This window comes from Motacilla alba, chromosome 10 (assembly GCF_015832195.1).
Source record: "Motacilla alba alba isolate MOTALB_02 chromosome 10, Motacilla_alba_V1.0_pri, whole genome shotgun sequence".
Taxonomy (NCBI): domain Eukaryota; kingdom Metazoa; phylum Chordata; class Aves; order Passeriformes; family Motacillidae; genus Motacilla; species Motacilla alba.
In genome coordinates this window covers 10,968,410-10,995,644 of record NC_052025.1, presented here as the reverse complement: position 1 = coordinate 10,995,644, position 27,235 = coordinate 10,968,410, and the positions used below count along the sequence as shown (strand labels likewise).

Here is a 27,235-nt window from a genome sequence, read left to right as displayed (position 1 = left end):
GCAACATTCTCAAACGTGCTTAAAAATCTACTGCCAGCAGGGCTGGCTCAATAGCATGTTCACAAGCAGCAGCCTGAGTGTGCTGGGCAGCTGTGGGTTTGAGCAGATTCTCAAAGCTCAAGTGCTACAGCAGTCACAATAATCAGTTGTAATACACAGCCTGTTTTTTATCAGGTGGACCCCTACTGAGCACAGACTGCAGGGATATGTTCCTGTGAAAACCTCCCTAGCAGGGTCATTGTTGGCTTTCTTCCCTATAATTAGCTTTCCAGAGGTCTGGCATACACACACAGGGTGAGGATTTATAGATATGTATAATAAGCATATGCAATGGTATGATTTTTTCTTTCCTAAACTCTAAATTTTCTTTTTTTTTTTCCTAATATATGACCGTGATTCCAACTCAGCCACATAGAAAAGCTCCTGCTAATTTGAGAGGACTTTACCAGTAAGTGTTTGCAAAGAACAGAACAGGTACTTCCATTAAGTTGTGCAACTCTGTAAACACATGTCCAGCCATGTGAGTTGTTTGCACGTTTTGTGTATCCCACACAGGACACTCTGCCTAACACCCCGGCCTTGGAAATCACACCCAGAGGCAATGAATGCATTCTGCAGTGTTTATTAATACCACCTCCAAAAGTGAGAGGGTACTCTGGCTTTAGTGAGGGCTCTCTGTAGCTGTTCGAAGTACTTCAGAGCCTGTTCTCAGAGTATGACATTCATCCTGGTGACACTCAAGCAGCACGCTGCTGAAGGACAGACGGGGCACATCTATATTTGTGCCATTGCTCATTGCTGGCATGCCCCTATCTGAGCAAAGATTTCAAAGGGTAAGGTTACCGCAATAAGTCTCCCAGCTGCAGTTATAGGAAAGGGGCAAGGAATTGCTTTCGTGTGAATTAATTTTTACTAGGGGGAATAGAAGTTAACTTTGGTGCCATCTGAGCTATCAGAAGAATTTATGACGTCTTAAGATAGAAGGCAAGTTTTTAGGTAGTAACATTCTTTGTTATGTATTTATGATAACTGACGGTCACGGATCTAAACGTGCTTCGTGTAATTTTATCTGTGCCTGCAAAGCAAGCAAACACTGAGCAATCATCTGAAAATCTTATTTAGGCAGCAGGATTGCAGACAAGCTTAATTATGCTAATTTTAATTGATTTAATTTCATTTTGGTAGGAAAAATAAATGGTAATTCACTTTTCTAATTAGTAGTATCTTTTGAAGCAAGCCTTATTGTTTTAATTATGGGGAAAAAAGTCTTTGCGGGAGCCAGACAACATTTTCTGGTATGTGTTAAGACCTTTTCTCTGTTTAAAATGTTAGAATTTGCATGATTTATTTTATTGCCTTTAGTGTAAGTAGTATTTCTGCCTAACTTCAGTGTTTTTGTCCATAGTAGGATATTGCTAACTGCAGAATCCACACCCATGCCTGCCGTGCCAGAAGACAAACTAAGAACTTCTGTGTGGGTTTTTTTACAGATCTGTAGGGCTGGACTCAGCCAGGGATATAAAGCTAGAGAGTGCAAAATGTCTCAGTATTTTTCACTGGTTTGAGAAGTTGCTTTCTATAAAGTCACTGATTGTGTTGACTCTGTTAGCCAAGCATTTCTCAGGAAAATTGGTAAAATATTGATGAAATAAATCTGAGGTAATAGCAACTACTCAAAACTAAAAGGACCATAAATAGTAGTTTGAGAGCAAACTTACATGAAAGCTTATGCAGAAGCTCTGGTAACACTGATGTCTGACCGATCTTTTGGTTTTCTTCTTCTGTGAGAAAGTGATTTTAGAGCTTTCATATGCTTCACTTACCTAGGACTAGATGTAAGTACAGATTAATTGATATTCAACTGAAATCTTTCCATGAGGTCTTTTGCTTGTGGTACTAAACTGCTGATAAAATTGATCTGAGTAGTTTTGTAGCTATGATTCCATTCATATTGGTGGGCAGTGAAGGGCTGTGGGGATGTTTCAGCTCAGAGAGAGCTCTGACTCTCTACTGGCATTATTTCACTGCTGTTAATACAGGCTGATTGGAAAGAGTGGGCTTGGGAATCAACATTAAAGTTGCATTTGCACTTTTAATGTTATCCCACATGTATCTGCTTTATCATACAGCTTTGCATGTCACCTGCACATGCTCTTTTCACACCTCCCTCCTTCCACAGAACAGACAAAATGTGCAAGGTTTGGGTCAGAGCAGGCATCTCTCAGTCCAGAGGTCAATGGCCTGCCTTGCTCCCCAGTTACTGGATGCTTTATACATTAAAATGTATATTTTCTGCAGCACATGAGAAGCCCCAAAGGGCAGTATGTTTACTCTGTGATATTTTTTAGAAAGGACCCAAGACTTTCACTCAAGTTTCAGTATTAAGAATGGCAACTTGAAAAATACAGACCAGGACTTTCCAGGGCATTTACTAGTGTGTTCTGTGGCATCAGTGGTCACAACAGAGGACATTCTACATCATGCGTGACTGACAGTTCAGAAAACATGCTTGACAGCAGCTGAAGAGTGAGCAGGCTTCAAACCAGGCCATTTTCAATTGCACAGAAAGCACTAACTGTGCCTGAAGCACAGTCGCAGTGTTTATCTGAGGACAGGGCTGCTCTATGGTTTGGAAATCAGGCATCAGGGTCACAGATGAGGTACCCAGAAAAGAGGACACACACCAGAGACAGCTCTCTGCTGTGCTTTGCACTGAGGTGAGAAGAAGAAAAGCTTCCTGTGGCTTCCCTTCACAAGCTTCTCTTAGGGAGTGAAGCTGCTGACTTTGGTCTTTCCTATACCTACTTCCAGGACCTGAGCAGTCCTCAGCCAAACCTATTCTATCCATATACTTTTAAGCAAGAAAAACTCAATCCTGATATCTAAGTATGTAGCTAAAGATCTTTCTTATTTTTTACAAGCTCGAGTCTCATCATCTCAAAAGCCTCCCTGAGGATACCAATGTCATCCAGATCTGGCAGCACGAGAGACTGTGAGACTAGCGGCCAGTCACAACATCACTCAGCTTCCCCACCAGTCCCAGAGTCTAGTGACACTGAGACTGAAGGTCTGGTCTTTTATCACATGGATCTTTATGGATCAAAGGAGAGGTTTGATATCTTTCCTGAAGAGCCCTCTGGTCGAGGAGACAGATCTCTGGGGGATACGAGACGGGAATCTGCATTGAGTAGTGAAAAAGTTCAGCGCCCACAAGAAGCTGGCTATGACTTGGAAAAGGAGGTTGCAGAGTTGGCTAAGATGTATGGACTTGATGAGGATAGAGAAAAAGAGCTTGAGCTTCTTGGAGGACATCTGGAGAAGGTGGAGAGCAGATGGCCACCAGCTCACACAGAAAGAGCAGGATCACAAGGCTCCGTATATAACATATCAAAAAGCAGCTCTTCAGTGAAAGACCCAAGTCAAAGCACAAAGCAACAAGGACTTCCTGATGAGGCTTCTCAAGGTGAAAATCAGAGCAAAGCCAGAGCAGATGATGAGGCTGAGAGTAGCATATGGTCCAGAGGGGGGCTAAGCAGTGGCGGCATGTCAGACGAGTGGAACAGTCAGGCAGTGAGTGGGGAGGAGGAGGAGGAAGAGGAGGAGGAGGAAGAGGAAGAAGCAGCAGATGTTTTTTGTTCCACATGCAAGATACCAATCCGAGCTTTTGACAAACTATTTGGTGAACACAAGGATCATGAGGTTGCTCAGCTGCCCAGTGCTGTGGAAATTGAAAAGGTGAGAGTAACACAGGTGTACTGTGGCGCCTCAGTCTTCAGTCTTCAGACAGAGTAAGAATCACACTGGGTATTTTGTAGGAGGAGATACATAAAAACATGTGCAAGTTGGAAGAACAGATTGCTCAGATGGAAAATGTTGCCAGCCATTTGGAGGAAATCTTCATCACTGTGGAGGTAAGGCATTTTCTCTTGGGCTAACTTTATGGTAGGGTGGTTAAATGGTTCTGACAGTCATACTGCCATTCATAGTCTTCAGTCGTTAATGAGGTGAGTACTTACAGTAACAGAGCACAGAGTTATGGTTTGTCTAGACTGAAGTACTCAGGAAAACTCATCCTAAAGTTTTTTTGTTTTTTTTTTTGAGTGGACTAGTAAAACCACATTTATAATTTGCACAGAAGTTTGCATTCAGATATAAAGTTACCCCCACTCAGGTCATCTTAGCTTTAAATGGCCAAAGAGCTGTGATCTGACTAGTCCATCCAGAGTGCAGTCCTTGTGTTCCCTCAGCTTCATTCACAGAAGTGTCAGATCCAGGCAAATCCTTGGACCAGCTGCTTCAAGCTGATGACTTCAAGAGTTGTGCTCCCACTCGGCTGCTGTCAACATGGCCCCAGGGGAAGGAGGTCAGCTGGCAGCCAGTTCAAACTGAAGCAATAACTCAAGGCACTGCAGTCTTTTCTCTGCTGCATGTGGCACAGGAGGACATCGGTGCCTGAACAGTGAGCAGCTGCTGGGACTGCTCCTTGACTTGCCTGCTCCTTAAATCTTCCTTCCTAATGCTTTCTCCAGCTGTGAGTGAGGATACCAGCATTAGCAACCCAGCTCCCTCAGCACAAATCCACAGATCCCACTGAGTTGCCATGGTATCTCTCATGGAAGGATGTGCTTCACTGTGTTGGTGGAAATGCTTCTGAGATTATGGCTAGGATATACCCTAGTTGTGGGTATAGGTTTAGGCTGCTTTAGGTTTGGCTTTAGGCTGCTTTACATCATTGTTCCTGCTGTAATTTCTGTTGCTCTTATGTCTGGAACAAAATCCAACACTTTTGTGCTTCGGTGGGGGGTGAATGATCAGAGTAAACCCCTAAAAATGCACATAAATCAAATTACAGCTCCTGTGTACTGGTACCATGTCCTAGTTTTGTGAATTAAATCATGACATACTACCTCTATGGTAAGGAGAAGTTTAAGCAGACCAGAGTAAGATTTTCCTCTGCATGACCTGTGGATCAGGCTTGATGCCAAGGTACAAACCCTCAAATACTTCCTTGCAGGAAAATTTTGGGAGGCAGGAGCAGAACTTTGAGGTGCATTACAATGATGCCATGCAAGTGCTTGCTCAGAAGTATGAAGAGCAGCTGGAAGCACTGGGAGAAGAGAAGAGGCAGAAGCTGGAAGCTCTGTATGAGCAGCTGGTCAGTTGTGGGAAACATCTTGACACCTGCAAGGAGCTGACAGATGAAACCCAGGAGCTTTTCCTGGAAAATGACAAAGCTGAATTTATGAAGGTAAAGAGCTTTAACTGTCTAAGTGCTTTTTGCTGCTTGCAAGTAGTCCCTGTCTGAGAAGTCCCAAGCAGCCTTATTGCTAAGAGGAATTTGGGGTGCTCAGTCCGTGGTGCTGTCACTGCTCCTTGTGCTTGGCATGGTGGCATTGACTTAGTAGGGAAACACAATGGGGGCAAAATGCAGAAGCAGAAGTTTGTAATTTGGATGCTCACTCGTGAGGCACACTGGGGTTCAGAGAGAAGATATCTTGCTGAAATGCTTATCTGGGGAAACTCTGGAAGCACTTAGTGTTCCTTGCCTTGTGCAGGCTCAGCTCTCTTGCTCTATTCTGGGCTCACAGCAGGCAGGCTGATGTAACCACTTAGGAAGATGTTTCCTTTTCTTGCTCATTTTGGAGGAAAGTTCAGCTGAAATATGTCAAAAGCTCCTGCAAAGTGATGGATGAAATCCCACTCTTGAGGTGGTGTCAAGAAGATTATTTTTCTTTGGCAGGTAGAAAAATAATTGGAAAAAAAGATCAGAATTTTCACTGATGATGAGTGATTGCTCTCACCTGAGCTGTCCTGTGACTAAGGTGGGTGGGAGCATTTCTGTAGCACAGTGACAGTAACTTCTAAACCAGACAACAAACAAATCTCAGAACACCACCTAGTCTACTTCTGTGTGTACTTCTGCACATCTGCCTTCCAGTCACATGCACTGCTCAGACTCCCTCCAGCACAGATCATTTTGCTGAGTTCTTTTGCCCAGCTGATTTTGGGTTTTGTGAGGGATCTGTTGGCACTTTGGACAGCCAAGGGAAGAATTGGTCTAAAGTCTCGATGGACAGACACTGATGACTCCCTGATATTGCTCATTATCTTTCTGTAAATTCAGCCAAGATCTGTCCACTTCAATAGAAAGGGCTGGCTTTGTTCTCAGTTGGGTGAGAACCAATTACTTCATTCCAAGTATTGCATCTGGGGCAATTTGTGTAAGACAGGTCAACAGCATGATGTAGACTCTGGACTTTTCTACCTCTAACACTCTGTCCTTTTTTTCCAACAGGCAGCAGTAACCATGGTTGACAGGTAGTATCACAGTCTGGGATTTTGTGTCACATTTCTTCCTGCTAATTTGACGGGTTATTGGAGATGCTTGGGTGCTCTGGACTTTGTTCAGGCACACAAATGTTGTCTAAGCCACTAGAGCTATTGAAATATTTAGTGTTTTTGTTTTAAAGTGCATCAGAAAAAGTTGCTCTAAGAAACTTAACACTCAACACGTGTTTGGATCCAATTTCAAGAAATCTGAAAGGAGAGTTAGAGCCTGAATAAATCAGTGTTTTCAGCTTAGTCATAAGGAAGTAATTTCACTGAGAAACAGGATTGCTAAAGCTCTTGAAATAACCACTCTGGATCCAAATGAGACTAAAATTGAGCTCCCTAAATATACTGTAACAGGCTTATTTATGCATTAATATAGTGGGGTAGAAAGTCAAGCTGTGGGAGCTCAGAACAGATACTGAAAAATCTTGGAGCAATTGGAAGAAGTCTTAGGGCACACTAAATCCTATGGAAAAACCGCTCTCTGAATTGACTGTTATTGCTCATGAAAGCACAGAGAAAAGATACCCCTTTCTTTCAAATTTACAACACCTAGAGCCACGAGGTCATGAATTAGTAATAGTGTAAATTCAAAATAATGGAAGTTATGGAGCTAATAGGGTGCTTCCCACAGGGAGGTGCTGGGCACACCCCACTCCCCTGCTCTCTGCAGGAGCAGGGCACACCAGGGTGGCCCTCAGCCCCAGCAGCAGCAGCCAGCTCTCTTTGGCATCTTGGGGCACTGATGGCCACGTATCTCCAAGCCAAAGGCAGGAGGAGGCTGAGCTTGTACAGCTATGAAAACGGTGTTTTAAGGAAATAGATGTTAATTTGGAGTCTGCTGGTCTTATTCTCTTGAAAATAGACATCATAGACAGATACCTCTAACACTATGGTACTTCCAATTAGACATTATTTCCCCCCGTGCCCTACAATAACAGGCTGGAGGAATTCTTAAAGAAAGAAGTGGATTTAGAGCTTTCAACGCTGCCAGACTTTGAAGAGCGGGTCATAGATGTCTCTGAAGTTGAACAACTAATGAACTCCATTAATACTATTCCAGGTACTCTTCCCAACTGATGATTATTTCACACCTATTTACATTAAATTAAGGATATGTATTAAACATTACTTCTTTTAAAGGAGATCTGTGAAGGCAGAATTAACTTCTCCCTAGTTTTCCTTCTAGGTTTTTTTTTTTTTTTAATTTGCCTATATATACACAGGGACACTGGAGGATATTTTTGGATTTTTTTTCCATTTGTTTCCAATATAAAATTACCAGAATTACTGCTAAACTGGGACTTCCTTGCTTTTGCTGGATGATTTCCTAGAAGACTCATGAAGATTACCCCCTTCTGTTGAGGGGTCAGGCATGCTTAGCCAGTGATAACTTGTCTTACCTTGTAGTTTCTTGAACAAAATAGAGACTGCTTTAAATAACTTATCCAGCTTCTCTTGATAAACAGATGTCAGTGACTTATTCCTCTGCTATTTAGCAAGCATTTTCCCCTTATAATCCACAGGAGACAGCACAGCATAAACAAATTTGGAATAACTAAACACCTAAAATTTTAAATATTTTCTGGTGCATCACAAATGGGCAGAAAGAACATTATTCTTCTTTTTACACCCAATACTGTGTTTTCTTAACATAAAACAGCATTTAGTACTTGTTTGCTTGTGCTGATGCCCCCCTGTTGTACAGCTTTTCCCTGATCCCGGGGGTGGCTGGCAGCAGTGCTGGCATGGCAGATGTTGGGCTCTCTGGAGGAACCCTCAGAGCAGGGGAGGCTGAGTTTACAGAGGAGGGGTAGGCTGAAGTTTATTTATTTCATTGGTTTGACTTTGTTTTGAAGCAAGACTAGTTCTCACACACCAGTGACCTGATTACTATCTGCAATTGCAGAGTCAGCTCCTGACTTTTCTCCATGTGGGAGGAATGGAGGAATATGACCCTCTTCAGTGCCAAGGCTTTGTGCAAACACCTTTGTGAGAGGAGAGGTACAACAAACCATGATTATACATTCAAAAACTGACCTGTCTTTTCCTCTGCAGCTCCGTGTGCCCCTGTGATCAATCCCCAGGCTCCCAATGCAGCAACTGGCACTTCACTGAGAGTTTGCTGGGGCCTCTTCTCGGATGACACTGTGGAGTGCTACCAGCTGTGCTACCAACCGGTGAGCAACGAGAGGCACAGTGATGGGCAAGCAGGTAAGGAGGCTTGGCCCCAAGGGGACACCTCAGCCCTCCACTGGCAAAGCCAGCTGATGACAAAGTGCCCCTGCATATGTTGTGCACTCTGTCTGCCACCAAATCTGTCATATCTGCCACCACCATCTGCTTTGTCCCTCTTCCCCTGCCAGGTCTGCCATGCTGCCAGCTGCAGCAGGACCCATCACGGGAGCAAAGACAGGATGTGGCAGCAGCAGGGATAGCAGGAATGGGAAGGGGACAGTGGATGGAGTCACGAGGATTTCTGGAGGGTGGGCACTGCGTTAGAACACATGCTGCATCCATGGCAAAGCACAGTATTTTTAAAGAGCAAATCATCATCTCATCAGCACTCCAACTGAAACCCCCAGATGATTTTACAGCTTATCTTAGTGCTAATAATAGTCTCTAACTCCCTAAGATGCACAGGCACACAAAAAAAACACAGAACCAAAATGTCTCAGCCTTGTGACAAATTTGGCTTTGCTAATACTGTTCTTGCAGAACCTTCAAAAGTGGAAGCCAGTAGAGTGCCAGTGGCCAGTTGAGAAAGAAAAGCAGAAACTATCCGAATTCTGTAAGATGAAGAGTGAGAAATGAGCAGTAAAATAGCTTCAGCTCTTGTCCCATCTGATTTATGCAGCTTTAGAGGAAGGCATTGTGAAACTGTCTGACAGCTGATCAAAGGGTGTGGAGCACAAGGAGCTCTCCTGAACTCAGCACCCAAAACAATGCACCCCAACTCCACTGTGTGATGCACCTTTGGGAAAGAGTGGGCAAGTGTGTAAAGGCACTGTAAATGCTTTGTTGTTGTCATTTCAGAGCATACGCTAAAAGTCAAAGAAACATACTGCACCATTACTGACCTGTTGCCAAATACACAGTATGAATTTTGGGTCAGTGCTTTAAATGCCTCCGGTATCAGTCCACCAAGTGAAAGAGCAGTTTATGTAACAGGTAAAAAATATTTTGTTCATACAGCTTTGTAACCTTCATAGTGAAATTCAAAATAATCTCTGAATTTTATGCAAGTAATGCTTTCTGGGCACTTTCTTTCTTCTGATGTAAGCCTACTGACTGCATGGGAATTCCCTACTTTTATTTGGAGAGTCTATCATGCCAACTATCCCTGTTTTAGAGTGGCAGAAGCAGAGAGAGAAAGTAACTTATTTAAATGCAGGCATGTAGACCAACTGTGAATAGGGTTCAAGTTTCCTGGTTCTGCCAGATGAATCCCAGCTCTCCTTTTATTGGCCTATAGGTATTTTGTGGATTCACCTGTTATGCTGTTCTTTTAAACTGCAGTTCAGTCTAGGACATTGTGTGAAATCCTGACATCAGACTGAGCAAGTTAGTGTGAAACCTTCAAGTGCTTGTTCAGGATGTCTTTGGCATCTCAGAGCAGAGAAGAGATGCACCTTTATGACAAAGATAAAACTAATGATAGAAAACAGTTGTGTAATCAGTCTTTATGTTACTTCTCTGTTTAAGTCTCCTGGGACCTTTATAGTCTAAATGAAGTCTTTAAATAGTACTGTTAATCACTCTACCTGCTGTTTATTGTCCATTGGGGAAGCAGTTTTCTTTACCTACACAGTATTAGTCAGAACATTTTTCTATTTGTTTGTCTTCAAAGCATGTTGTTTGCAAACATCTTCAAGCAACAGCTTAGAATTGTTCTTTTCCCTACTTTTTAGCTCCTTCACCACCAACCATAAAGAATAAAAAGATCCAAAGCTGTGAAAATGCAGCACTGGTGTGCTGGGAATCCAGAGACATTAACCCTGTTGATTCCTACACGGTTGAATTGTCCAAGCTGACAGATGAAGAAAATGATGATATTATTACTGAGTGAGTTACTCTTCTGTTGAGCCCATGGCCTGTAGAGATGAAACCATTTCAATGATGTGACATCAGTTAGGACTAAGAAAGGACCCATGACCTTCTGGTGAATTTACATTTACAAACAAACTTCTTAGTAAAACTAGTTGTAAAATGTTAATCAGAAATTACTGCATGAGAAATATGGGTATGGGAAAAGGGCAGAAGCAAATGTAAAAATCTGCAGTCTGTGGCACTCTCTCTTGCCCTGCTACTGACAACTGTACAAGGTAAAATGTTGCTGATTGGTTACAAGACAAGTTGAAGTGTACTGTCTTCCTTGTTGCTCAGAAAAATAATTTCAAAGGCCTACCTTTGTTTTCTACCCTGTCATTTTCCATGGATTTGTTTTCTGTAGATCTATTGTTGGGATCCCTAACTGTGAAGTCCTAATTCGCCTCCAGCCAACACAAAAGTATCGCATCTGTGTCCGAGCCCAAAACCTGGGTGGCTCCAGCGAAAGAAGTGAACCTGTCCTGATACACACCACAGGTACTGTACAGCTTGGAACAACTCCAGCAGCTTATTGTAGCATCTATTGTCTTAACAGAAAGATTCCTGCTGGTTTCAATGGTCTCTGGACCAGGTCCTAATCTCTTACATCTAATTACACACCTGGTAACCTTTTCTGGAATGAAAAAAGCAATTAACAAGTGCATTGCTTTAGCTCTGTAATTTATATTATTGATGTCTGGTGCATTTGGTGCTTGAAAGTTACTAATTTCTAAACATTTTAAAAGACAGTGTCAACTCAACACCCACGCATTGCCAGCCTGCAAAGTACTGACACACCAATGAGGAAAGCTGTAGTGTGATTTCACTTCAGAGATTACCATGTAATGAGGCTGCTGCTGGAAATTATGGGCTGAGACAGCACTTTCTTGAGCCATTTAGCTTGCATCAGTGCTCACCTTCATCACTGCTACAACGACACTGCAACTTCACTGCTCATCTCAAATCTCCCATGCCACTCACACCTCACCTGTGTCTCTTCTGCCCTTACCTTCTGTGAGACGTTTGAAAATTGTATTTATTCAGCAAGATGACCACACAAAGTTATGCTTTAGTAAAAAACCTGTCTGCCACACAGCAGTGACACCACAGAAAAGAAATGCTCATCCTTAAATCCCTGGAGAGGAAAACTGTCATTGTGTTACCATCGTTTGTGTGTATTCCAACTGCTTAAATCAAGCTCAATATTTGAAATTGCCCATTCTGTTTGCACAGCGTGTGTTTGTTTTCAGCAGCACATGCCTGTAATTGCCCTGTCATTGTTTGTATTGTATTTGCAATGAAGTAACTTGCAGTTTGATTATAATGATTTCATTTGGGATTACCATGGGGAGATTAATCTTCTCAGAGTCTACATTATGCAAACAGCTGATGCAAATTGATCTGTCGGCTGCAAGAACCCACCTCCAACACTGTCAATGGCCTTTGATCTTTTCTGGGGTGGATAAACAAGCACCAACTACAAACAGCAGCTGTGCCAGTCGTGGCTGCTCCTCAGGCCCCAGTGTGTCAGACCTGCTCTGTGAAGTCTCTGCAGGAAGAAAAGCAGAAACACTTTTATCCTGGGCTGGACTTACCTCTCTGAGGGCTGGTCTGACAAGGGAGGTGCTGAAGCATGAGGGATCCTTTCTCTTCAAACTGCCCAGCATTTATGGGGGTGGGTGTGGCCATGGAGAGTCCTTTAAGCCTCCTTTCTCATTTCAGTGATTGAAAATAGATTACTTGAAACCAGACCGTCCATTGCAGGGAGGACTCCTCATCTCTGAATAGCTACTTCCTACACAATGCCTGCTGCTTTGAGCCCTGGTAGGGTTCAAAACCAGGCTAAGTCCCCTACTTTTCACAAGGCTGAAACTAAACAGTGTTAAGCTGTAAAACAGACATTTATTAGAAAAATTTAAAAAATATGATTTTGTCCTCTCATTGCCAGCCACAGATTCTTTCTAGAGCATTAGTGAATCTTTTTGTGGATCCAAGTAACATTTCATCATACCCTTGCTGCAATTCTAATGTTATAAGGAGACACTGGAGTTATCCTTAGGCATTTTCTCTTGCAGGCACCTGCTTCTACCTTAATGAGGACACAGCCCATCCTTTACTGGCAATTCTAGATGATGGATTTACCATTTCATGTGATGAACTGGAAAACCCAGAGTGTGATCTGCCTGTCTATGATAACAGCTTTACAAGGTATACAGGGGCATTTCAGTTTCTTTGGTTCTTTTAACAGATGCCAGGAAATGTCTAATGGGGCTTTCAGCAGCTCTGATTAATTTTTTGAGTTGAAATCTCTCTCTCCAGCTGCTCTTTGGAACTTGGAAATTAATGCAAGTTCTTAAATAGGATTACAGATACAGCAGCCACAATTATGTACAAGCCTACTTACATGTCTGGCACACTGAGCTAAATTTGAACAGGTATTTAGGTGCCATAACAAATGCTAAGGAAAGGAGAGGGATCTGAAAACTTACCTCTTGCTGAAAAATAGAACTGAAACTGCTTGGACCAACTGGTATTACTTTCAAAAAAGAATTAGGCCCTTTGCCATGGAAGTGAGAGACTAAGCTTGCCAAAAATGCTTATTTCCAGTCAAAACCACAGAAACACCACATAACTAGGACATGCACTGCAGGATATTACAAGTCTACAATTCCCTCCATGGAAATGCAGTGCTACTAGAAGGCTTGGTAGAAAAGAGTTGGGAGACTGGTGATCCTTTTCATTAAAGCCATCATGGTAATCTTAAATGGGATTTCATCCTACTTCTATGGGATGCTTTTATGTTTCACATAAACAGCCAGACATGGCACTCATCTCATTCAAAGGCTGAGGTTTTGGTACCGCTATGAACTTCCACAAATCTCCTTCAAACCAAGATACTGAAAAAAGAAAAAAAAACCCACCAAACCAAAAAAACCCCAAAAAACCCAACAAAAAGAACAACTGAAAAAAAAAAAAAAAACACCCCAAAGAAAAAAGAAAGGAAAAAAAAAAGAAAAAAAGCTCCCGAGGAAATTACATGGCAAACTCTTCTTTCTGAAGTTTGTGTGGTCTCCTGAGTTTGGGTGGCTGATGTATTTCCTAACTGCTTCTTCAGTGCAGCTCAGGTTTGCCTTGCCTTGGTGGCTTTGCAGCTCTCATTGCTATGGTCATGTTTTGTTCACAGGTGTTTACCCATCCATTTTGCATCATTCCTTTTCCTTCTCAAGCTGTAGCAACACAGCCCCTCTGAATTCTGGTTTCAGCGGCCTTTAAGTTGTTCCCAAGACATTTACTTGCACTTGCAATGAACTGTACACTTGCTCTAAGCAAGTGCAGCTGCAGAGTACAGCTGTTGTGCTGTGTCTGCCCATCCTCACGCAACAGGCCCTCCAAATGATGAGTGCAGCTCCCTCTCAGCATTGCCTAGAAGACCTCAGTGTCTGCCAGCAACATCCTCTTCCTTTGTAACTTACAACTTTAGACACTACCACAGAAACATAAAAGTTGTGTGTGTTTGAAACCTGCTGTCCCCCTTGACAATGACAGCTGATACACCATGTACTTTTCCTAAGAAAAAGCTGAGGTGCAAGCTTACAGGACTCATGTTGCTCTCCTAAGAGTGTTTCAGAAGCATTTGGAGTGGGTTATTTTGCCCAATTTTCTTGCTTTAGAACCTGTGCTTTTTGCAGACTTGCATCTTCAAAGCACCCAGTACCTTTGATTTCAAGACCGTGCCAAGTAAATCAAGCTGAAGGGTCTCTCTTAGTACATTATCTTTGTCTCTACTGCACAACTTTCAAAAGAGTTATTTTCTGCATGGTTCCTATCACACATTTCATGGCCCAGGTACCCGGCATATTACAAGTTCTCCTACTGTGTTCAATTCTTCCTAATCTCTCCAAACACAGAGGGAACCAGTGTAGACAGGTTTCCTCCTCCCCAGCTGCCCCAGGAACTTCATGCTGTTAGAGTGCTCAGTTCCAATGGTGAGTGACGTTCAAAACCCTGGGCTGTTGGGAAAGAAAATGCAAAATCTGTACTTTTTTTTCCCCTGCTATGCTGGGGTTCACTAGAGCACTCTTTCCTAACAAGCATTAACTTTTCCAGAAAACCCAGGCACTATGGGATGCTGTTCTCCATCTTCCTGGAAGTGCCTAGGGCACTCATTTTACAAAGCTACCCACAAGTAAGAACAGGGCAAGTGTCACAAAGAAACCTGAAGGTTGGGTGTCAGCTCCTCAGCAAGGGGATTTCACTGGAGTCAAAAATCCACACTGCACTGCTAAGGTGACAGCAGAAGTGGCTTTTGTTTATTGCTATGTAGTGTCCAGGCATATACATACCTGAACATATCTAAACACTGTAAGGAGCACTATAGACAGCCCCTGCCAAAACACATATTCCTGTCTCCCACAGAGATATTGCGATCCTGGGCAGTCTGATCCCATTTCCAGGAAAGCATTACTGGGAGGTGGAAGTTGAGGAAGATACAGAGTACAGAATTGGTGTGGCTTTTGAGAACACTCCGAGACATGGTCACCTGGGGGCAAACAACTCATCCTGGTGCATGAGGCACATCATCACACCCTCAAGGTAAGGGCTGTGGAGGCTGCAGGTCTCTGACAGGAACAACTCTTACACATGTAGGCAGGGCAGCAGAGAAGCCAGAGATTTTGTATCAGCTCAGACCAGGCACTGGGGCCTCTGACATTCCACCGCTGTCCCTGTAAACTGGTGTTGAAAGGATACTGCTTAAGCAAACCCTCCTGCTTTTTTAGGGTGTTTCAGAAGCATTTGGCATGGGTTATTTTGCCCAACTTTCTTGCTTCAGAACTTGTGTTTTGGCCAATTTGCATCTTCAAAGCAACCATTTCCACTGACTCTGAGAGGGTGCTAGTGAATCAAGCTGAAGGATCTCTCTGTGGTACATTGTCCCATTGAAATGAGACGTCACATTGAAACAAGAAATTGCAGGAACAAATCTGAATAAAATCAGAGTTGCACAATTTAGCTGTAAACATTACCAAAACCTCGGAGAGAAGACAGAGTAGTAGATCTATGTAATACAGAAACTACATATCTGGCTAAACCCAACCGGTTTTGATCTCTGTCCTACCTATGGCAGTATCTCACACCTGCCTGCAGAAATGCCAGCTCCCCTCTTGCCTCAGCTGCACTGCTGGCTGTCCCCTGGACATGGTACATTACCAACACTGCCTTTGACTCTCATGAGCAACCTGGCACCTATGTGCACAAAGTTCTTCCCATTGAGAGCAGCCAGGGTGCCTTCAGCTCTTTGTTCTTCTCGCCTGCAGGCACAAGTATGAATTCCTCCACAGTGGGATGACACCTGACATCAGAATTACTGTTCCTCCCAGAAGGATTGGCATCCTGCTGGACTACGAGAACTGCAGACTGTCATTTTTCAATGCAGATATTGCCCAGCACCTTCACACATTCAACTCACACTTCCAGCATTATGTCCACCCCTGCTTTGCACTGGAAACACCTGGTATCTTAAGGATACATACTGGAATTACAACACCCCCATGGACTGCCCTGCCATAACCTGTGTTCCGTAGCTGCCCTGAGCAATGCCCTCTTTCAGCATTAACTGCACCATCACACTCCCTATGAACCAGCTGTTTCCCCCTAGTAAGAGCAAAGCGACCCTGACCCAAACCAGCGCCAAGCCTGAGCCCTTAGGAGTTTACATCCTCTTGGGGAGGATCTTAGCAAAAAGCCATTGTGGTCAACCAAGAGCCACCAGCATCGCAGAATTCTTGTTAGAAATTGACACCTTCCTTCTCAGAGGTGACACTGTCACCACACTGCAGTGGCAGCTGGATCACAGGTTCCCCCACACCCACCTGAAGTGTAGGGAACTTCCCAGTTCTAAAACAATCATTAATTCTACTCCTGAGTTTTCCCAAGAGCTAAAAACTCAAAGAAAAACAAGAATAGCAAAAGGCAAAATCACTGTACAGCTGCTGGAGCTGAAAACACTCCAGCCATGAAGCTGATCTCCCAATCAAGTGTTCTTGTTGTGACACAAGATAATCAAATACACCTCCCCTGTGTGTGAACTGTTTGTGCCTACGTACCCAGTCAGGCTTTCTGGAATACCCAAGCCTGCACTACAGTCTCAAATTTAAGCCATTTTTACAGAATGCTTCTCATTCATTCACCCAGGGAAAAAAAGATAGACAGGCTTTTTGCAGTGCTTGACTGTCCTTATAGAAAAACCTTAAGCAACATTTTTAGCCGCTTCTTTTTAGCTGTGCTCACCTCCACTTGGGTGTACCCTCCCTCCACACTCACAGATCTGTTCTCCCCCTCAGCTCTGAAGAATTCCACTCCATGCTGTGCCCTAGAAGCTGTGTGTCCAGTGAGGCTGGAAGGACTCTGGCCCAGCATTCAGTTGAGACATCCTTGTTTGGGTTTCATTGCCAGACACCAATCAAGGCCCTGCCTGTCAAGCAGGCTTGGCCAGCTCTGAACAGCCTCAGCCATGTATGTCAAAACTACCTGAACTCAAACAAGAGTCATTAACAGAGAAGCTTTTCCACAGATTTATTGCACATTCATTACAATAATCATTGGTTCAGGTTTCCATTCTAGGGAATCACCAGGAACAAGCAGTGGCCTCTACAATATGCAGGGTCTCTACAAATAAATGCCTTTGGAAAAACTGAAGAGATTTTACACAGAACTGTGTATCAAAAGCTTGTCTGTTCTTTCTCAAATAGCTTTTAAAAAGTCTTGCCAAAACAGGCCTTTAGAAACCACAAAAACAGGAGCTGAGTATGTCACTACAGCAGTGATTATAATATCAACTGCTCTTGGGTATCTGTTTCAAAAGGCTCAGAAGATGGGCTTAGCAACACTGAGCTATACCAGCACAGCATCATTTCTTAACCTACCAGGAATGACAGTATTTTCAGGGCAAAAAAAGGTTGTTATGGTCACTTTGTCAGACCTGCTGTAAGCAGGCCAGAGACTCAGTTGCTTGGTTTGCCAGTGAGCAGAGCAGCTTTGGCCATGTGTGCCCTGCTGATGCCGGCATGGCCATCCCACAGAACAGCACCTTTAGGGTACAGCTCCTGTGCAGGGGATGGAAGTGGTGAGATAGCACCATTCTTTGCTTAAAAATGTACTCCTTGACTCTGGGTCCAACTTCTACCCACTGGAACACGTTTTACTCCGATCTGCCAAAAACTGAGAGCCCCACTGTTATTTTCAAGTAGATACCTGAAAGAGTGTAACACACAGGTATGAGAGCAGAGGTATGAGGATATCTGAACCTCCCAACAGAGCCTCTAATGCACAAAGGCTGCTGGTGAATCCATGATTCCACTCCCCACCACCAGCTTTCACCTCAAGTGTTCAAACCACAGCTGTAACCTGGCAAATACTTTCCAATTAGTGAACTGAACTGGCAAGTCCCCAGGACTTCACAACCCTCTTGCTGGACTGTGCAGATTTTCTGAGCCATACAAGGGTGTCTGAGGTGTTCACCCTCACCCTTGCAGTGGGACTGCACAGGTACCAAACAGCTCCGTTGTTACACTCCAGCAGCGGAGTACAGAGCAGTCTGCTCAGGAGAATGGCCCCATGCTCATCGCCAGGCACAGCACAGGACTGCTAAGGCAGTGACAACGATCTGAAAGAAAGAAAAAATACACAATAATTGGTTTCTAGGTTAAAAACAGTAAGGGAAATGAGTCTGCATGTTTCTGTTTAATAAAAGCTTCACCTGTTGACACTAGCCCAAGCTTTTCCTCCCTTATGAATCCAAATCTCACTACTTAAATATTTATACAGCAAAGGAAACTTGACAATGTGTGTTTCTTAGAACCAGCTGTTGCTCTGAACAATCTTTATATAAATCCTTTACAGGGAGGCCACCACTTCCACTGCAGAGGTCTACTTAGCTTTAAGTTCACACCAATGCTGCACGTCTCTGCTTTCAGTTTATTCACCAGGTGTATTCAGTTTTTTGGAACTCTGGGTATAGCACTCAACTTGGACAACTGTGTTGATCTGAGATCTATTACTCTGCATTGAAAGCTAGCTCAGATAAGGCAAAACCCGTTCTTACCTCTGGCCTGTTTACAGGAACTCTGGCTGAACTACATCATGTGGTAGGGCAACAGTCAGTTAAAAATGAGTTGTCCTTGTCTCTAACATAATGTGCTACAAGCTGCATTTTTCCAGGTATCTGTTGGATCTTTTTCTTCTTTGTTGCTTTTCCTTGTGGGCATTTACTGGCACACAGTAAAATCCATCCTCTGCAGAGGACAGAAGCTCATGCCTAAGGCTCTGGTTTTGGCCAGCTGAAGCCCACAGGCAGTTCTCATGTGCAGCAGTGACCAATGCATTCCTGCAAGACCTGCAGCATCAGGAACTGCCAAAGGACAGGACACCCCCAACCATCCTACCCCAGCAGCTAACTGGGGACTTTGCCAGGGCTGCCCAAATCCCTTAGGCCAGAAGGATCCCTTTCCCCGGTTCCCTGTGATTTCAAATTCACATTATTGCCACTGGAGGGCATCACGTGAAGCCCTTTCAGAAAGCCACACCGGTCTCACACAGGTTTCTGAGGCTGAAAACAGTTTTTAAACAGGTTACCATAATCCAAGGCATTCCAGTGTCCCTCCTCACCCAGTGCTGGAGCCGGAACAAAGGGCCTGTGAACAATTAAACAGGTGACACGTGTCAAAAGCACAAATACAAGAGACAAGGCAACAGCCCTGGAATACATTTAATGTAGATTTAAAACAAACACATCCAACCTTTTACAACAGGAACGCGTGACTTTTAGCCTGCTCTCTCTCACAGCCATTAAAACATTGTAGGTAGATCAAGTAGGTCCTGACTTTTGTCTCACAGGCAGGCCTTGTTCTCCCACCATTTAATTTAGGAGGATAGTATCAGTGGAGTCAATATAGTGCCACTGGCTCCACTTTCTTAGTCCTCCACATGAATCCCCACAAGAAACTCCTGAAAAATCTCAGAACAGACTGAACTCTCCTGAAGTAGACAGCAGAGCCTAACCACTCAGCCAGGAAGGCAATTCCCTATTCCTGTCTTCAAACTCAGTTGAATCTTTTTACTGCCCACCTCTGTTTCCCAACAGTAACCAGTATCACTGATTAGCAGCACACAGCAAAGCAACCAGGGACCGTGCAAAGGTGAGGCACTGCCTGCTGTTCACGCTCTACTGCAGTCCTAGGCCAGTCCAAAACACAACACAGCCTTTTTATTGAATTTTCCCTCCATCGCGTTTATGGTGGTGTGCTCAGCTGCCAATATACACTGGGACTCAACTGTCCTAGCCCCCCTTACTTAAACCTTTTCCACACAGGCTTATTTTCCAAGCTTTACTTACTGTGATGGAAGCGATACTGAGACATAAACTGCTTCACAAAATGGCTGTAAGGGGCTGTGCTCTCTGCCAAAAGGGTGCTCATCCCACAGCTGGAGCTAAAGAAAAGCTAAATAAAATCCAGACGCAAAGCTACGGCTTAAACAGCCCCAGAAAGGCTGCAGTAGCGTGTCCCGGGCTACCTCACAAAACAACCACCACCACGAGCAGCCCCTCCCGGGCGGCAGCGGGCCCGGCGGGCAGCGCTTACCTGGGCCCCGGGCGGGAGCGCCCCTTCAGGGGCCCGGCGCCGGCCATGGCCCGGGGCTCCCCGCGGGACGCGCATCACGGCGGCAGCGCCCGCAAGGGACACGGGGCTCACGGGCAGAGCCGCGGGCAGACCGCGCCTCGGCGCCGCGGCACGGGAGCCGCTCCGGCCGCACGGCGATGGGGCATGTCCGTGTGCGAGCGAGCGCGGGCGACCAGGCTCCGCCGCTCTCCCGCTGCCGGCCGGCCGCCCCCGGGCACCTCAGCCCGCCGCGGGAGGAGCGCGGCCGGGGCCCCGCCGCCATGAGCTCCCCCACCTCCCCTCGTGGCGCCGCCATTTCCCGCGGTCGCTGCGCCCGGACAGAGGGCGGGGAGAGGGCGGGCGCTGCCTGCCTGCCTGCCTGCCTTCCTCCCCTCCCTCCCTTCCTGGGCCGGGATAGCGCCTCGCATGGGGAGAGATCGGTCGAGGTTCCCCCCTGGCGTGGGCGCTCTATTCCCGCAGTCCTGGCCTCACTAACGCACCCTTTTCCCGAGACATTACGGACCGAGCCGAGCTCACCACGCTCGGCACCCCTTGAACCCTACCTGCCCTCGGCTGGGCCATGGAGCGTCTTCCCCAGTGATGGCTCCATCCACACACAGCTGAATTGCTGCCTCCAGCAGCCACATCCCGTGCAGCGCCCGCTGTGCGTGTCCACCTCCATTTCTTCCCATAGTATGTGCTCGATCCTGCAGAGCGAAGCACGAGAATAACACCCGCTGCCAGCACAGCCCTGGCAAGGCTGAGGGAGAGCCACCAGCTCTCAGCAGCTCCTGGGTCTCCCTCCACCAGCTATTGGGGCCGCACCAAGCTGCTATTTCTCACCCCTGAGGTGGATATTCTACAGCTCCCAACTCACCTGCACGGAGCCCTCATCCAGGCTGGGCTGGGCCAAAAGCAGCATGTGAACTCCTTTGCCTTGGGGGTATTTTGCAGCCAGTTGAACACTCAAGTTTTCTGTCAATCTCTAAACAAAATCCCTTTAACATTCCCTTTCTGATATTGGAAAGTGAAATATCAGGTGATGCCTGGGGCCCCCCCAACACCTCCTGCCTTGTGCCCCTGTGCTGAGGTGAAAGCTGCAGCCAGGCTGCTGCAATAGAACTATGTATTGTGCCTGTGCAGTGAGAGTCAGATATATTTCATGGTCTGTGTAATAAAATGCTTGATGAAGTAAACATTTTGCCTCCCATACATGGAAGCATGTAGTTTACAGTGAGGATTTATTAAGCCGAAAATTTCTGAGCATGCCCAAATAGATGGCTTATATTGACATACAGGAAAGGACATTAAGAATCAGTCTGACTTCCTCATAGCCTGCTCAACAGAAAAATTGCCTTTGTTTCTGGTGGAGAATTTGAAATTCAGCATCGTCATTGTTACAACCTGTTGTCTTGCTTTGCATTTCTCTGTGCACTAACCTTAGAGTTCATATCTGGCTCTTAAAAAAGTTCAACCAAAAGGTCAAAGGATAGACAAAAACATAAACATCTATATAAACAGCTGTTTAAATTAGAAACTGATGGTGGTTTGGTTTTGTTTGTTTGTTTTAGTTTGGGGTTGGTTTTTTTTTGGTGGTGGTGGTGGCATTTTTTGTGGGTTTGTTTTGTTTTGTTTTTGTTTTGCTGCAAATGGAAAAGAAGCCATTGGCTTTTGGGCCCTGCTGTCTCATCCCTGTGTGGCGTTTTGCACATTGCGACTATCTCATGGCTGGGTCAGCACAGTGGCACAGCAGAGAGAGCAGGCCTGTGTGGGGCTCTCTGGCTCTCTCTGCTTGCAGCACAGGAAGAAAATCTAAGCTCAGGGTGCATCTGATCAGAAGAGGTAGAAGTAGGTCTGAACTTTGCTCAGCCACAGCACTGTGGTTTCAGGTACACACTACAATAATGTGACCATATATTTGCAACCAGACTTAGGACAGATTTACTTCATAAAGACAAAATAATCTAAGAAGTGAATCCATGGGTAAGAAGTAACATTCACGAGGCAGAATATGAACAGAGCTGACAATGGAAGTAACTATAACTTCACCAATTCAATGCATTGGGAAGGACTTTTAAGTCCCCAAGTGGGGCTATTGGTAGGCAGATGGAAGAAAGAAAGCCCCAAATCCAAAGTCCCCTTTTTCAGGCCACCTTCTACAAACACGATTGACTCTTGTTACAACAAAAGCAACACAAATATCACTTTGCTAATACCTACTGAGCCAGACTTAAACATGTCACTGATATTTACTTAACAAACATTGTTACGTATGTACTCTGCTGTGGTTCAAAGAACAAACACTTGTTTATTTAGAACGGCTTATTTTAAAACAAGGCTTTGGGTTGTTTGTTTTTTTGTTGTCGTTGTGGGGGTTTCTGTGTGGATGGTTGGTTGGTGTTTTGGCTTTTTTTTTGTTTTTGTTGCTGGCATGATAGAGCAGCTAAAACTTTGTGCTTTCTGACCTTGCCTTGTCGGAGATCTCTCATAACAGGGGACAGCACATTGGCACTGAGTCTGCCAGCGTGGATTTTGAGAGGCTGGATGATGCTGCTTGCTTTTAGGGCTTGGTTGTCAGGTGAGGAGTACTTCACTGTGCTCTCACATGCCCTGACAACTGTCTGTATACCAGCAATCGCAGTCCCTCTCCCTCACTAACCCCACGAGCCGTGTCTGATGTTACCGCCGTTCCCAGCCCAGGACCAGGCCAGGGATTGTCCTGGTGTGGATGCCCACAAGCCCCTGTGCTTCCCTGCAGCTCATTTCACCCACCTGTGAAAGGGCTCTGTGGGTCTGCTTGTAAAGCTTAGGGATTTGTAAAGGAGAAATTTAATTTTCTGTGTAGAATAATATTACAAGCAAAGCAACTTTTGGTGGTTTTTTTTTTTTTTTTTAGGCAAAAAGGGACAGTTCTTTCTGGAGGTAAAAAGCAATATTCCTCACACATTTTACACTGCAAATACCAAGAAAATATTATCAAACATATTCCATTTTATCTTTAGGCTGAAGACAAAGCCATACCTCCTCCCCCAGGCTGGGGAGCTGCAGGATCACCAGGTTGACGTCATTCTCGGTGATAAAACATGCTGCATGCTGAATTTGGCACTCAGCATGCTCAGGTTGAGCTAAGAGCTAATGTAATGAACTCTAGGGAAGGATTTACATCAAATACCACTCTGGAATATTAAATGCAGACAAGACCAACTTCTCACTTGAATAATTACACACTGGCTGAATTCCTCCTTTTGTTTCAAAGAGGAATCACCTTTCTGACTTCCTTTTGAAAACTGTATGCGTTGGTGCACTGCTTCACTTCCTATGTAATAAAAGGATGAAGTGATTTCTGTTAAGCACCACGGGCTGAACTAAGATGAGTTTCAGCTCTAGCAATGACTCTTGCCACTCGACGGGGGGAGCAAGCAAACCAAGAAAAGGCAGATTCAAATTTCAACAAGTGTCCCCAGCTGCTTGTGCTTGCTCACATAACCTCAAAGGCAGAGGTGCCTGAGAACACTCCTGACTTCACTTTGCATGTGGGAGTACAGTACCAAAGACCTTGCACACATATTCCCACTGCCCCAGCAGCACTGCAGTGCTCACGAGCTATTTCAGTTAACTCTCTGCATTCTCCTTCTGCCTGTGGATACCAATGTAAGGCTTTCAGCCATTATGAGATATTTCTCCAGGCTCACTTTGAGTCAGAAAGAAATATTTTCTTGTGGTAAAGGCTGTAGTAAGCAGCAAGAGTCAGTCTGAAAGGCTGGGTTTAGTCCCAGCATTATGGCTTTGTGTTTGAAGGAGATGTTCAGCCAGTGGAAGTTAAAGCAAAGACTCCTAGCAAATGAGCTAAGAAAAATGGAAGCAGAGAAGCTGGAAGAGGGGAAAAAGTGGAACATGAGAAGACCAGAAGACTGCTTCCTGATCTAACACTCACTGTTAAACCACAGGCAGGGCTTGAAGAACCAGGACTTCAAAGATGTTTAGAAGCCTCAAAGCTACTTTGCTTAGTGGCTCTGGGTTCCCTGGCCTTTCCTAACTCAGTTGCCTTACTTGTATAAGAGGCAACTGAAATTGCTTCACAGGGTTTGCAGAGCTGAGTCCACTGAGGTTTGCATGGGAAATACTGGAGGAGAGTTTTAAAGATGTTAAACAAGTGGAAAAAAGGAAAACATGAGACACTTTGCCCAAGTAACATTCAAAGCAGGCACTGAGAGAAAGCATTCAGTGGAGTTGAGCCATAGGCCTTTGCTCACAGAGCCAAAGCTTCAGCAAAAAACAGCTGAAACACCTGGACATCCCCTTTGTTCTGAACCAGCAGCACAGGGCTGCATGGGGACATGGCAGCAATTTGAAAGCTTGTTTTCTGCATCTAAACATCATGTCAGGACAAACTGCACTCCATCCTGCTATCATTTAACAGCACCCCTGGGACCCCTGTACCTTGGAGGCATGATGTCACACATGAGCAGAGATTATTTGTTTTGAAGCTTGTGAATAGCTCTGAGACTTCATTTTAAAGCACTCCTTGCAGAGCCATGACTCAAACCCTTCTGGTCTCACTGAAGGGGACAACTGACTACTGTTCGCCTGTGCTGTTTCTCAGCACCCAGCAAGTGATTATTAGATATCTATTATCCTTTCTTCTCTTTTATGCAGGAATGCCTTTGCCATTGCTCAATTCCTTCATGTTCAAGACACATTTTCTTAAATGTTTTATCAATGATTCCTCTACTGAGACAAGCAGAAACACCCAGATGAAAAGGCACTGCAACAAAAAACAAGGCATTCATTCCATTTCAGGTGATTTTTAATTTATATATTAAATTATCTATATAGCCATTGGGTAAACTGCAGTATGAAAACCATCTTCAGACTTGTGATAAGGTAGCTGAGCATACCACCTGTCTGGTTTCTCTTTTTGTCAGAATAAGCAATTATTACTCCAAATGTTGTACAAGGGGAAAAGATATTAATCTAGGACAATTTGCTGAGAAGCCAACATTTTTTTACCAGATCATAATAATTCAGATTCACTTGGAAGCATCTACAGTGATACCCAGGTTTAGAAGCAGGATTACCTGATAGAAAATATGGAGCATGGAAAACAGAGCCATTCATTCTGTCATTTAATGCTGAATTGTTGAACCTTATTAAGTTTTAAAACAAAGCTTTTTACTAAAGCCCTGGAGGTACATAAAGGACCTCTCCTTCATCATGTCGACATTGGAATTTACTCTTGTATTAGCATTAAAGCAAGAACAAATGAAAAGTGCAGACACTGCATAAGACTGCCAGCCTAACTGAAATTGGGAACACTTCAATCACACTCAGTTTACTCCAGTGTTCTCCCTTCCCTGGTGAAGGACCATCAGTAAAGCCATTTCTGTCCCCAGGAAGTTCCATCACAGAGTGACAGTTCAAAAAGCTGGAAAGGGTTTAGAGCACAGGGCATGTGATGTTCCTGTGTAATCTTGGAGAATAAAGGAAGGGGATCTGGAATGGCTGAAGCATTTGCAATGGGAGCCAAAGACATCTGCATCCTGGAGCAGTGAGTATCAGGTTAGAGCTATTGCTGCTCCACAGCAAGGCCATTCACACTGCATGGGCAGCAGCCTGGAATCATCCCCACGGAACAGGCACAGCCTCACAGTGCACAGAAGGCTTCAGAGCTGTGGCTTGGAGAGAGAAGCTCAGTGGGAAGAGAGTAAAGATCAGGCATCATGGTTCCAGATTTTAATTATACTCTGTCCTTGGCAAATTTAGATGGACAGGAGAGTGAACAAAGCTGCAGCAGCTGAAAATCAGTGTTTTATGTTAAGTGAAATTATTGTGCACCAATATGGACATAAATCTGGCTTACAGAGAGGGTTAATTAGCACAGTTCTACAGTCCAAGTAACGGAAATAAAGATGCAGCGTGAATTTCAGGGAATTAATCATATTGATCACATCTTTTCAGTGATGATGCATCAGGCATTTTTGCAGCAGATGAAATTAACTGCTTTTTACTATATATTAATATAACCCAGAATATTAACTATGCTTATGAAGAAATATTTTTTCTGGGCTGTTCTGTTTAATATCTTTGTTGAGGATCTGAATGAGGGTATCGAGTGCACCCTCAGTCAGTTTGCAAATGACACCAAGTTGGATGGATGGGAGTGCTGCTCTGCAGCAGGGTAGGAAGGCTCTGCAGAGGGACCTGGACAGGCTGGACCCATGGAATGATGCCGGTGGTAAAAGGCTCCACAAGGCCAAGGGCCGGGTGCTGCCCTTGGGTCACAAGAACCCCACACAGCTTTACAGGCTGGGGCACAGGGGCCGGACAGTGCCCAGCAGAGAAGGAGCCGGGTGCTGGGGAGCAGCAGCTGAACGTGAGGCAGCGTGTGCCAGGAGTGCCAATGGCACCGCCTGTGGCAGGAGCAGGGGGGCAGGGCCGGGGCTGCGGCCAAACCCCTGCACTCAGCACGGGGGAGGCCACGGCTCGAGGGCTGTGCCCAGTTCTGGGCTTCTCAGTTCAGGATGGTCATTAAGAAGGTAAAAAGAACATTGAGATGTCCAGAGAAGGTAAAAAGGTCAATCAGAGCTGGGAAAGGGTCTGGAGCACAAGTGCTGTGAAAAGCAGCTGAGGGAGCCAGGGGTGTTTAGCCTGAAGAAAAGGAGGCTCAGAGGAGACCTTATCACTGCCTAGAACTACCTGAAAGGACACTGTAGCCCGGTGGGAGTCAGTCTCTCCTCCCAAGAAACAAGTGATAGGACAAGAGGAAATGGCCTGAAATTGCACCAGGGGAAGTTCAGATTGGATATTAGGAAATTTTTTTTTATTTCAAGGGTTGTCAAGCACTGGAACAGACTGCCCAGGGCAGTGGTGGAGTCACCATCCCTGAAGGGATTTAAAACAATGTGTAGATGTGGTACATGGGGACATGGTTTAGTGGTGGATTTGGTAGTGCTGGAGGAATGGTTGGACTCCATAATCTTAAAGGTCTTTTCCAGTCTAAATGATTCCATGATTTTTACCTGCATTCAAGTCTCTGGGCCCACATGCTCATGCCCAACTTCCTCTCCCATCCTCATTGCAGCAGATAAGCAGAGGAGACACTGATGGTGTGATGCAGTTTTCCCCTAATGGAGACACAGGAGCCTGCAAGGAACAGA

General features: G+C 44.8%; 2 protein-coding genes and 1 non-coding gene across 7 annotated transcripts in view; 1 reads left to right on the top strand and 2 right to left on the bottom strand.

Annotated features, from left to right (window-relative positions):
- The first annotated feature begins 438 nt into the window (after nt 1-438).
- On the top strand, nt 439-17,135 carry FSD2 (fibronectin type III and SPRY domain containing 2). 3 transcript variants are annotated; one of them, XM_038146885.1, is made up of 13 exons: nt 439-984; nt 2,922-3,735; nt 3,816-3,911; nt 5,015-5,248; nt 6,296-6,318; nt 7,275-7,396; nt 8,392-8,547; nt 9,370-9,504; nt 10,245-10,398; nt 10,787-10,920; nt 12,498-12,630; nt 14,839-15,015; nt 15,738-17,135. In XM_038146885.1, the coding sequence occupies exons 2-13, from the start codon at nt 2,962-2,964 to the stop codon at nt 15,988-15,990; spliced, it is 2,391 nt and encodes a 796-aa protein (XP_038002813.1). In that variant the 5' UTR covers nt 439-984; nt 2,922-2,961; the 3' UTR covers nt 15,991-17,135. The 3 variants fall into 3 exon arrangements, with proteins under 3 accessions (XP_038002813.1, XP_038002812.1, XP_038002811.1); XM_038146884.1 differs by having other exon boundaries at nt 439-996; XM_038146883.1 differs by having other exon boundaries at nt 439-1,295.
- Nucleotides 16,982-27,235, bottom strand: part of LOC119705000 (high affinity cAMP-specific and IBMX-insensitive 3',5'-cyclic phosphodiesterase 8A-like) — a 161,846-nt gene continuing 151,592 nt past the window's right edge. The window contains exons 23-26 of one of the 3 annotated variants that reach the window (XM_038146877.1): nt 20,642-27,221; nt 19,218-19,919; nt 19,054-19,112; nt 16,982-18,085 (exon numbers count right to left, since the gene is read on the bottom strand). The gene's annotated coding sequence lies outside the window, so the exon portion shown is untranslated. The remainder of the gene's footprint in view (nt 18,086-19,053; nt 19,113-19,217; nt 19,920-20,641; nt 27,222-27,235) is intronic. The other 2 variants (XM_038146875.1, XM_038146876.1) reach the window with 2 other exon arrangements.
- Nucleotides 19,273-19,404, bottom strand: LOC119705358. Its single transcript, XR_005258197.1, has one exon.